Consider the following 12,629-nt stretch of genomic DNA (forward strand, 5'->3'; position numbering starts at 1 on the left):
TAAAACTAGTTGATAGGAGCAAGTCCCATAACTCTGACTTTCATTTTGGCCAAATTATGCCCCCTTTTGGACTTAGAAAATTCTGGTTAAAGTTTTGCATGCAAGTCCATACAGCTATTTCTAAAAGGCATATAGCTTTGAAACTTATTTTTTCTTTTTCTAGATCAATTACCAACCTCACTGGGTCAAGACCCATAACTCTGACATGTATTTTTAGCAAATTATGCCCCCTTTTAGACTTAGAAAATTTTTGTTAAAGTTTTACATGCAAGTTATTATCTCCAGAACTAATGCAGATATTGATTTGAAACTTCACATGTGTCTTCAAGGTTATAAAACTAGTTGATAGCAGCAAGTCCCATAACTCTGACCTTCATTTTGGCCAAATTATGCCCCCTTTTGGACTTAGAAAATTCTGGTTAAAGTTTTGCGTGCAAGTACATACAGCTATTTCTAAAAGGCATATAGATTTGAAACTTATTTTTTCTTTTTCTAGATCAATTACCAACCTCACTGGGTCAAGTTCCATAACTCTGACATGTTTTTTTAGCAAATTATGCCCCCTTTTAGACTTAGAAAATTTTGGTTAAAGTTTTACATGCAAGTTACTATTTCCAAAACTAATGCAGATATTGATTTGAAACTTCACATGTGTCTTCGGGGTTATAAAACTAGTTGATAGCAGCAAGTCCCATAACTCTGACCTTCATTTTGGCCAAATTATGCCCCATTTTGGACTTAGCAAATTCTGGTTTAAGTTTTGCGTGCAAGTACATACAGCTGTTACTAAAAGGCATATAGATTTGAAACTTATTTTTTCTTTTTCTAGATCAATTACTAACCTCACTGGATCAAGTTCCATAACTCTGGCATGTATTTTGGGCAAATTATGCCCCCTTTTGGACTTTGAAAATTCTTGTTAAAGTTTTACATGCGAGTTTCTATCTCCAAAACTAATGCAGATATTGAATTGAAACTTCACATGTGCCTTAGGGGTTATAAAACTAGTTGATAGCAGCAAGTCCCATAACTGATATGCATTTTGGTCAAATTATTCCCCCTTTTGAACTTAAAACTCTTTTGATATTTAACCTTTTTAGGTAATATTTTCCTGCTTCTGGGACAATATTTCGAATAGTCGAGCTTGGCTGTCTTACGGACAGCTCTTGTTCTTTATCAGAATTATGATGTTTCACTGAATGCTATTTTTTTGTGTGTTTATAAGAGTATAAACCTCAGTGGAACTTCTTGCAAATTATCCAAGAATCTGTAGCCCTATTCGTGGATTTACAGGAAGTCCCAGTGTGGTTTATACCTGTACAAACATACAAAAAAATAGCATATAATTCTAAATCAAACTAGTCTGTATTGTTGAAAACCTTAACTGAGGTTACATGTACTTCATGCATGTGATATATTTGAGGATGTGGCAATAGCATATGGCTTCAACAATCTGAAATGGACCATACCCGACACAAACACTATCTCCAATCAGGTACTGTTTTTCTCTAGATATATGATATTTTACTGTAGATAATGTGTCAAACTACGTTAAAAACTGGCTGTAGGCAATATTGTGTCATTTTTAGCTCGACTACTGTGAAATCATTAATATTCGTGGGGGATTAATTTTCGTGGATTTTGTGGTTGAGTCAATGCACGAATTAATCCCAACGAACAAGTAAAATTCCCATTCATTTTATGTTCAAAAGTTGAATATCCCCACGAAATTGCGGTTTTGACCAAAACCACGAAATTTCATTCCCACGAAATTAAATGATTTTACAGTATTCGAAGAATAGGGGAGCTATTCTATTCGCCCCGGTGACAGCCTGAGCTTGAGCGTTACCGTGAGCGTGAGCGTCACACAAATGTTAAAGTTTGCGTACCACCTCAAATATTTTCAAAGTCCATTGAGATATTGCTTTCATATTTTGCATACTTGTTTACCATCATGACCCCAGTCTGTAAACAGGAGCAGACAACTCTTATCAAGCATTTTGACTGAATTATGGCCCCTTTTCGATTTAGAATATGCTTATTGTAATGTTAAAGTTTGCATACCACCCCAAATATTTTCAAAGTCCATTGAGATACTGCTTTCATATTTTGCATACTTGTTTACCATCATGACCCCAGTCTGTAAAAAGAAGGAGGCAACTCTATCAAGCTTTTTGACTGAATTATGGCCCCTTTTCGACTTCGAATATGCTTTTTGTAATGTTAAACTTACTCAATGCTTATATTATACTATCAAGCACTGAGAATAGTCAAGTGCGCTGTCCACTGACAGCTCTTGTTGGTTGATTTCAGCATAGTTACCATTTTTCCGACTTACTCAACTCTAAATATGGTGCAGTAATTTCTGGGTTTGGTCTGGATTTAGAATTTCTACTTTACCCTGGAGGACCTTCACACAATTCAAATTGTAAACAGGGAAATAATACACATATCCAAAGTTATAAAGGAAGTCACTTTTAAAGTCATTGAAATTGTTGATCTTGATGCTCTTATGGGACTCGAACTAGTAACAGAATGCACAAACAACAAAGGTTATGAGACCGGACATTCAAATGTTAAAAGGTGCAGAAAACTGGGAAATGTCATTGTACAGTTTAAGATGACAATTTATACTCAGAATATAATAGCTAACAAAGCTCTTCAAAGGTAGTGGATGTTTGTTTTCTATTTTATCAAGATTTGTAAACTTTTGTTTCCAGTTTTATCATAAACCTACATTATTTTCATAATTTCTTGAAATTGCGGGTTATTTCTTCCCAGTTTTGACAAAAAACACTCAATTTTTGCCAAAATGGACAGGCACAGGCACCTTCCAGATATCTTTAAAAAAGTGCTGTCAGCTATATTGAGAATAATTTTATTAGCAGTGTGTGATAGGTTAAAAGACCCATCAGAGGACTGCTGTACAGGGCTACGTCTAGAAAATGACCTCCAGGCCTTTACAGATACATTTTTTCGAGAAAACAGATAAAAAAGTTGACTTAAAGAATTATATGGAGGGTTGGCAGTTTGAAACTATAGTATCTTGTTATTTGTTTATACACATAGTAATCGCTATGTGTGCAGCCCATGAATTATAGCATTAAAATATTCTGTCAAAAATACTATATATATTTAAGTTCACTGTATAATTGTTTGATGTTTTATATAAAAATTATATAATTCTGCACAATAATGTATTTATTACTGACTTGCAATTTCAGTTCCCGTTGAACAAGTTGACAGATCTGATGCGACAGGAAGTAGCTGCGTCCGGATTCACCGAAGTTCTCACATTTGCTCTGGTAATAATCATATTTTTTTAATATATACTTTATTCTAGCACAATTTGTTAATCCTACACAGCACAGAGAACACAGCAAATGAAAAATTGGTGTGCTTGTCCATTTGTTCTGAATTACCGGTATAGTAACAGCTGGTGAATTTTAATTGACATTACTTTGAAGATTTTTTGACAAAGTTATGTTTTTATGTGGTGTACTTCAGTTTGGTCTTGGTTCTCTTTACCTTGTCTTAAGAGCAATAGTACCAAGGTGAATCACTTTCTACCATCCCGGTCCTCTTGTTTTTATGCCCCCGAAGATGGGCATATTAAAATTGCACTGTCCATCTGTGCATGCATCTAGTAAATTTTTGTCCAGGCTGTAACTCTTCCATCCAAAAAGGGATTTTGAAATAACTTGGCATGAATGTTCACCATTCTGAGACTACATATGATGCGCAAGACCTAGACCCCTAGCTCTTAGTCCATAGTCACACTTAGAGGTCAAAGGTTAACTTGGTCTCGAGTCCGGTCTATAACTCTGCCATCCATTCCATGAAGTGATTTTGAAAAATCTAAGCATGAATGTTTTACCATAATGAGACGACATGTCATGCTCGAGAACCAGACCCCTAGCTCCAAGGTCAAGGTCACACTTAGAAGTTAAAGGTAAACAGGGTCTGTTTCCTGTCCGGTCCATAACTCTGCCATTCATCAATGGATTACTGGACATAAATGTTCCTCATAATAAGACGACAGGTCATGCCCAAGATCCAGACCCCTTGCTCTAAGGTCAAGATGACACTTAGAGGTTAAATGTTAACATGGTCTGTGTCTGGTCCAGTCTATTACTCTGCCATTGATGAAGAGACTTTGAAATGTTCCCTTGATGAGACGACATATCATGCACAAGACCCAGACCCTAGCTCCAATGTCAAGGTCATACTTAGAAGTCAAAGGTGTTTCTTGCCTGGTCTATAACTCTGCCATTTATTAAGGGATTTGAAAATAATTTGACCATTAAGGGATTTGAAAATAATTTGACACAAATGTTTACCATATTGAGATGTGTCAGGCTTATGGTCAAGAAATGATGTGTAATTTTTTTTTTGTGCATACAACTGTAGCATTCTTAGACAGGCTTCAGGGTTTATTTGACACCAATAGTGACAGCTTTTGTTGAATATTAATTTCTGCGGGGCAAATAATGAGAAAGTTGGAAGAAATATATCAAGATAGAGAACACACCTTGTCTGAGATTTGAACCTATGTCCTTCAGATTGGAAGTCTAGGCTCTGTGTTACAAATTATTTTGGTTCGTGTATGTGGAATAAACAAGATGTTTATTTCCTCATAACATCATGATGGTCAGTTTTCTTGTAACAACACACATTTATAATTTGATTTTGATTTCAGTGTTCGAGAGATGATATATCAGATAAACTGAGACAGGACATTAAAACAAGGAACGCTGTTCATATTGGCAACCCGAAAACACTTGAATTTCAGGTATTACATATTAAATAATTTTCTGTTACCCACATTACAGAAATATGTACACATGATATTTATAATTATTTATGTACTGGCTTTACCTTTGTCTATTGATTATTACACAAGTCAGGTAATATGGAGTGATGTTTGTGAATGCTGTTATGTTAATTGTTTATGGAGGCCACTTCAGCATGTTCAATTAACTATGCTACGGTGAACAGAGAATAAAATAGTTTTATAGAAATTGCTGGGGTGACCACAGTTAGTTTTATTGAAATAAATAATAACATCTATTGGAAAATAGGATGAGACCAAGCAAAATAACAGCAGACTCAGTTTTATTGTGTCACATCAAATACCCAAAGGGAAATTTGCACTATATTGCTTTCAGTCCAAGGTTTTAGTCGAAACTTTAAAAGTCTTCTTGTTTGAAACTGCTTGCCTGATTTTAAAATAATTTTACACAAATGGTTCTTGTGTGACCCTCTACCAAGATTGTTCAAATTATACCGATTCGTCAAAAAACATGGCCACCAGAGGGCGTGGTGACTTTTCCCTGTATGTGCATAGTAGAAACTTGCATGACCCTCTACCAAGATTGTTCAAATTATACCGATTCCTCAATAACATGGCAGCCAGAGGGCATGGTCACTTTTCCCTATATGTATATAGTGAAAACTTTAAAAATCTTCTTGTGTGAAACTGCTTGTCAGATTTTAGAATAATTTTACACAAATGGTTCTTGTGTGACTCTCTACCAAGATTGTTCAAATTATTTTGATTTGTCAAAAAACATGGCCGCCAGAGGGCATGGTCACTTTCCTTCTCTGAATCAATAATAGCTAGAGCCTTTATATTTGTGTTATCAGATTGGTAATGTCTACCATAATTGTTCAAATTATTGCCCAAGGTTCAAAAGTGTGACATGTACATGTATATAATATAGTCTAACATAGAAGAAACCTAACTCTATACTTATACAAACACATTTGGAGCCTTGTACACAGGTGTGCGCTTTAGGGTCAATGACCCTCTTGTTTTTAGTCAGATTTGAAGATGTTGGTCCTCTGTTCAATTTTCATAATTGTCTTTTGTGGGAAAAGCTCTCTTTTGATGATATTTGCGTGCATAGAAAAAGTTCCTAGTTTTAGATTTTAATGGAACCCTTCATAGTTGTAAAAGTACCTATTTCTAATCATATTGCTAAATAAAATGAATATGTCCATATGCTGGATATTTTACAATTTGCCAAAATCAGTTGGAGTCCTTACATTATTGCTTATTTTACGTTATTATACAAGGGAGATGATAGCTTCCAGTCAACTTTTAAGCAACCCACATAAGGGTTACCAGGCATTATCCAAGGTTTTCTGGATAAATGCTAATAAGGCCGTCACTTCTGTAAAATCAGATGTATAGAACTACCTTGAATAGACACTTCTGTTGGTTGTGTCTGATGCCAAATACAGTATGTCAAGTGTGCGTGCCAAGTTACTAGTATGATACTTACATAGACTCATTGAAGTCAGTTTGGGCAGCTGAAAATATAGTCTGACGTACCCTTCAGACAGCTTGGTCTGAAACATAAGCTTTAAAAAGTTGCTGACCTTATTGCACCATATATATTTCAGGTTGCCAGGACAACATTGTTACCAGGGATACTTAAAACCATCTATCACAACAAGAATATGCCACTGCCACTGAAACTGTTCGAAATATCTGATGTCATCTTCAAAGATGATAATAAAGGTGATAAATTATATTTTTCTAGTGGTGTTAGCAATAGGTAAAAAAATCTTAATATACTATGATGCTGGGAGACATATACAATGTATTGTTTGAACTGTATGACCATCACGTTTTCTTTTGTTCTCAACTCCTCCAGCAGTTTCCATCCAGTTTAAATGAAAATTGGTATACATCATCAACATGAAGTGGACATACATACATCATCAACATGAAGTGGACATACTTTTGGGACTTTCAGGTCTTATTATTATTTTTAGCTCATCTGATTTTTTGAAAAAAAATGATGAGTTATTGTCATCACTTGAGCGGTTGTCGGCGTCGGCGTCGGCGTCTGCGTCGGCGTTGCCTGGTTAAGTTTTATGTTTAGGTCAGCTTTTCTCCTAAACTATTAAAGCTATTGCTTTGAAACTTGGAATACTTGTTCACCATCATAAGCTGACCCTGTATAGCAAGAAACATAACTCCATCTTGCTTTTTGCAAGATTTATGGCCCCTTTTGTACTTAGAAAATATCAGATTTCTTGGTTAAGTTTTATGTTTAGGTCAACTTTTCTCCTAAACTATCAAAGCTTTTGCTTTGAAACTTGGAATACTTGTTCACCATCATAAGCAGACCCTGTACATCAAGAAACATAACTCCATCTTGCTTTTTGCAAGAATTATTGCCCCTTTTGGACTTAAAAAATCAGTTTTCTTGGTTAAGTTTTATGTTTAGGTCAGCTTTTATCCTAAACTATCAAAGCTATTCCTTTAAAACTTGCAACACTTGTTCACCATCATAAGCTGACCCTGTACAGCAAGAAACATAACTCCATCCTGCTTTTTGCAAGATTTATGGCCCCTTTTGGACTTAGAAAATATCAGATTTCTTGGTTAAGTTTTATGTTTAGGTCAACTTTTTCTCTTAAACTATCAAAGCTATTGCTTTAAAACTTGCAACTCTTGTTCACCATCATAAGCTGACCCTGTACAGCAAGCAACATAACTCCATCCTGCTTCTTGCAATAATTATTGACCCTTTTGGACTTAGAAAAATCATTTTCTTGGTTGAATATTATGTTTAAGTCAACTTTTCTCATAAACTATCAAAGCTATTGCTTTAAAACTTGCAACAGTTTTTCACCATCATAAGTGGACACTGTACATCAAGAAACATAACTCTATCCTGCTTTTTGCAAGAGTGATGGCCCTTTTTAGACTGAGAAAATCATGGGTAGGACAATATTTCTATTATACAAAAAAAAATCAGATGAGCGTCAGCACCCGCATGGCGGTGCTCTTGTTAGAGTTAGAGGCCCTGCTTTTTTACTTGAAACATTACAACATACAGCAGAACAGTTCAGCATTGTACAGTTTCCATCCAAGTGAAATGAAAGTTGGTTTACATTATGAACATGAAGTGGATATGCACATATTGCTGGGACTTTTAAAACATCTGACATTAACTTTATTTTATTCTGCTGAGAACCAGCTTTTGTAATTTTCTTTTTATTATCAGTCAGATACTTTTCCCCTCAAACAAATTGAATGCTTACCTGTGACATTTAGGTTTTCGCCCAGAAATGTATTGGTACAATCCTAGTGCAATATGTATTGCTCAAAGAGCACATTAGGCAACATGTGACTTCATTTTACAAAAAGAGAATAAAGAATTAAACCTTACCATACTAAATTTACGTAATGAACTTGCCCATCTTTCAATTTCGACAGGAGGGCCTCCGTGGCCGAGTGGTTACGGTCGCTGACTTTAAATAACTTGCTCCTCATCGATGTGGGTTTGAGTCTCACTCAGGGCATTGAATTCTTCATGTTAGGAAGGCATCCAGCTGGCTTATGGAAGGTCGGTGGTACTACCTAGATGCCCGCTCGTGATGAAATAATGCACGGAGGGGCACCTGGGGTCTTCCTCCACCATTAAAGCTGGAAAGTTGCAATATGACTTATCATGTGTCGGTGCGACGTTAAATCCAACAAAAAAAATTTTGGACAGTGCTATTAACTGTTAAAAGAGATGCTTACCAAAAAGACACTGACTGAATGGCAAACAGTGAAGATCATGATCAGACTGCATCATGGATGTGCATGCTGATCTTAATCTACACTGGTTGCAAAGGCAGAATTAAACTTGTCCAGTATAGTAAGAGTTAAACAATCCGCTTTTCAGTGATTGGTTGTCCTTCAAGGACTTGTCTCAGTTCATTGCTTAAAACCATTTACATAATTTTATACGAAATACATGGGTATATGATCTTGCACAAAATATTTTTGCATGTTTTAGATGTTGGAGCAAGAAATGAGCGCCATTTGTGTGCAGTGAACTACAACAAGACGTCAGGATTTGAGATAATACATGGTTTATTAGATAGAATAATGCAGTTGTTAGAGATACCAGCAACAGTAGATGGGACTGGATACTTCATTAAAGCTTCTCAAGGTATACATTGCCTCTGTATAGAATGATAATCTCTCTATGGTAGAGTAGTTGCTAACTTTTAATTTCAGGAGTGAAGTATTTCATATAAATTGATGAAATCTTGCATGAGTCTTTATCATGATGTGACCTTGCACACTTTCTTGCAAATTACAGAGTTACGGCCCCTGAAATAGCCAAACTAGTAGATTTTTTGTTTGTGATTTTCATAGCTCAAAAAGTATAAGGCCTAGAATAATGAATCCTTTTTATAAAATTTTTGTTGAGGCTATACCCCCTTAAGACTGCAAACATTTGTATTATTGGCCCTTGTTTGTGACAGATGTACCAGTGGAGGCACACCCTGTGTCCTACAGACACATTCTATTTATTATGCCCCCCTTTGAAAAAGGAGGGGTATATTGTTTTGCAGATGTCGGTCGGTAGGTCGGTCGGTCGGTCTGTCGGTCGGTCGGTCGGAATGTAGACCTATCCGTTTCCGGATGATAACACAAGAACTCTTGGGCCTAGGATCATGAAAGTTGATAGGGAGGTTGGTCACCACCAGTAGATGACCCCTATTGATTTTGAGGTCAGTATATTAAAGGTCAAGGTCACAGTGACCCTGAACAGTTAAACGGTTTCGGGATGATAACTCAAGACCTCTTGGGCCTAGGATGATGAAAGTTGATAGGCAGGTTGGTAATGACCAGCAGATGACCCCTATTGATTTTGAGGTCTTTATGTCAAAGGTCAAGGTCACAGTGACCCTGAATAGTTAAACGGAATCCGGATGATAACTCAAGAACACTTGGGCCTAGGATCATGAAAGTTGATAGGCAGGTTGGTAATGACCAGCAGATGACCCCTATTGATTTTGAGGTCAGTATGTTAAAGGGCAAGGTCACAGTGACCCTGAACAGTAAAACAGTTTCCGGATGATAACTCAAGAACGCTTAGGCCTAGGGTCACGGAAGTTGATAGGGAGGTTTGTCATGACCAGCAGGTGACCCCTATTGATTTTGAGATCAGTATGTCAAAGGTCAAGGTCACAGTGACCAGGAACAGTAAAATGGTTTCCAGGCAATAACTCAAGAACGCTTTGGCCTAGTGTCAGGAAAATTGATAGTTAGGTTGGCCATGACCAGCAGATGACCCCTATTGCTTTTGAGGTCATTAGGTCAAAGGTCAAGGTCACATTGGCCAGGAACAGTTAAATGGTTTCTGATCTTCTTGTCCAAAACCATAGGGCTTAGGGTTTTGATATTTGGTATGTAGCAAAATCTAGTGGTCCTCTACCAAGATTGTTCTGATTATTTCCCTGGGGTCAAATATGGCCACACCCCTAGGGTCACATTGTTTATATAGATTATATAGGAAAAAACTTTGAAAAACCTCTTGTCCAAAACCACAGGGCCTAGGGCTTTGATATTTTGTATATGACATCATCTAGTGATCCTCTACTAAGATTATTCAAATTATTCCCCTAAGGTCAAATATGGCTCCGCCCTGGGGGTCACATGGTTTACATATACTTATATAGGGAAAAACTTTGAAAATCTGCTTGTCCAAACCTCAAAGTCTATGGCTTTGGTATTTTGTAATGTAGCATCATTTAGTGGTTCTCTACCAAGTTTGTTCAAGTTATCCCTCTCGGGTCAAATATGGCCCTGCCTCAGAGGTCAAATGGTTCATATAGACTTATATAGGGAAAAACTTAGAATCTTCATGCCCATAACTTACATCATTCAAATTTGGACCACATGTATAGTTTTGAATGGCAAGATGAACCTTGACATGAGTTGACCTTGATCTTGACCTAGTGACCTACTGTCACATTTCTGTACCTACAGCCTTCAAATTTGGACCACATGCATAGGTTTGTGTACTGAAAAAAACTTTGACCTTTTTATTGACCCAAAGACCTACTTTCACATTTTTGAAGGTACAGGTTTCAAATTTGGAGCACATGCATAGTTTTTTGTTCCAAAATGAAATTTGACCTTGATTTTGACCTAGTGACCTAGTTTCACATTTCTCAAGCTACAGCCTTCAAATTTGAATGACAAGCGTAGTTTTGTGTACTGAAATGAACTTTGATCTTGAGATTGACCTAGTGACCTACTTTCACATTTCTGAAGGTACAGGCTTCAAATTTGGACCACTTGCATAGTTTTGTGTTCCGAAATAAAATTTGACCTTGATTTTGACCTAGTGACCTACTTTCACATTTCTCAAGCTACAGCCTTCAAATTTGAACCACATGCATAGTTTTGTGTACCAAAATAAACTTTGATCTTAAGATTGACCTAGTGACCTACTCTCACATTTTTGAAGGTACAGGCTTCAAATTTGGACTGCATGCATATTTTTGTGTTCTGAATTGAAATTTTACATTGATTTTTATCTATTACCTACTTTCACATTTCTCAATCTGTAATCTCTTGTTAGGTTAATAGGTTAAATGTCAAGGTCAGATTAAACCAGAATGGTAGAACTTTTGTTTACAGTGAGCATATAATTTCTGTTCCTTGTGCAATTATGCATCAAGGGGGCATTTCGTGTTCGACGAGCTCTTGTTTAAATAAAATGATTTTATTAGCTCATCTGATTTTTTTGAAAAAAAAAATGATGAGTTATTGTCATCACTTGAGCGGTTGTCGGGGACGTCGTTGCCCGGTTAAGTTTTATGTTTAGGTCAGCTTTTCTCCTAAACTATCAAAGCTATTGCTTTGAAACTTGGAATACTTGTTCATCATCATAAGCTGACCCTGTATAGCAAGAAACATAACTCAATCTTGCTTTTTGCAAGATTTATGGCCCCTTTTGTACTTAGAAAATCAGTTTTCTTGGTTTAGTTTTATGTTTAGGTCAGCTTTTATCCTAAACTATCAAAGCTATTGCTTTAAAACTTGCAACTCTTGTTCACAATTATAAGCTGACCCTGTACATCAAGAAACCTAACTCCATCCTGCCTTTTGCAAGATTTATGGTCCCTTTTGGACTTAGAAAATATCAGATTTCTTGGTTAAGTTTTATGTTTAGGTCAACTTTTCTCTTAAACTATCAAAGCTATTGCTTTGAAACTTGGAATACTTGTTCACCATCATAAGCTGACCCTGTACAGCAAGAAACATAACCCAATCTTGCTTTTTGCAAGAATTATTGCCCCTTTTGGACTTAGAAAATCAGTTTTCTTGGTTTAGTTTTATGTTTAGGTCAGCTTTTATCCTAAACTATCAAAGCTATTGCTTTAAAACTTGCAACTCTTGTTCACAATTATAAGCTGACCCTGTACATCAAGAAACCTAACTCCATCCTGCCTTTTGCAAGATTTATGGTCCCTTTTGGACTTAGAAAATATCAGATTTCTTGGTTAAGTTTTATGTTTAGGTCAACTTTTTCTCTTAAACTATCAAAGCTATTGCTTTGAAACTTGCAACACTTGTTCACCATCATAAGCTGACCCTGTACAGCAAGCAACGTAACTCCATCTTGCATTTTGCAATAATTATTGCCCCTTTTGGACTTAGAAAATCATTTTCTTGATTAAGTATTATGTTTAAGTCAACTTTTCTCATAAACTATCAAAGCTATTGCTTTAAAACTTGCAACAGTTTTTCACCATCATAAGTGGACACTGTACATCAAGAAACATAACTCTATCCTGCTTTTTGCAAGAATGATGGCCCT

At 36.3% G+C, this 12,629-nt stretch overlaps 1 protein-coding gene across 1 annotated transcript in view; it reads left to right on the forward strand.

The window, feature by feature from the left end:
• LOC123526272 (phenylalanine--tRNA ligase beta subunit-like) overlaps positions 1–12,629 on the forward strand; it is a 37,546-nt gene that overhangs the window by 22,797 nt on the left and 2,120 nt on the right. The window contains exons 14-18 of the mRNA XM_053522845.1: positions 1,395–1,495; positions 3,225–3,305; positions 4,700–4,792; positions 6,409–6,526; positions 8,805–8,960. Coding sequence (XP_053378820.1) covers positions 1,395–1,495; positions 3,225–3,305; positions 4,700–4,792; positions 6,409–6,526; positions 8,805–8,960 — 549 coding nt within the window. The remainder of the gene's footprint in view (positions 1–1,394; positions 1,496–3,224; positions 3,306–4,699; positions 4,793–6,408; positions 6,527–8,804; positions 8,961–12,629) is intronic.

This window comes from Mercenaria mercenaria, chromosome 14 (assembly GCF_021730395.1).
Source record: "Mercenaria mercenaria strain notata chromosome 14, MADL_Memer_1, whole genome shotgun sequence".
Lineage (NCBI taxonomy): Eukaryota > Metazoa > Mollusca > Bivalvia > Venerida > Veneridae > Mercenaria > Mercenaria mercenaria.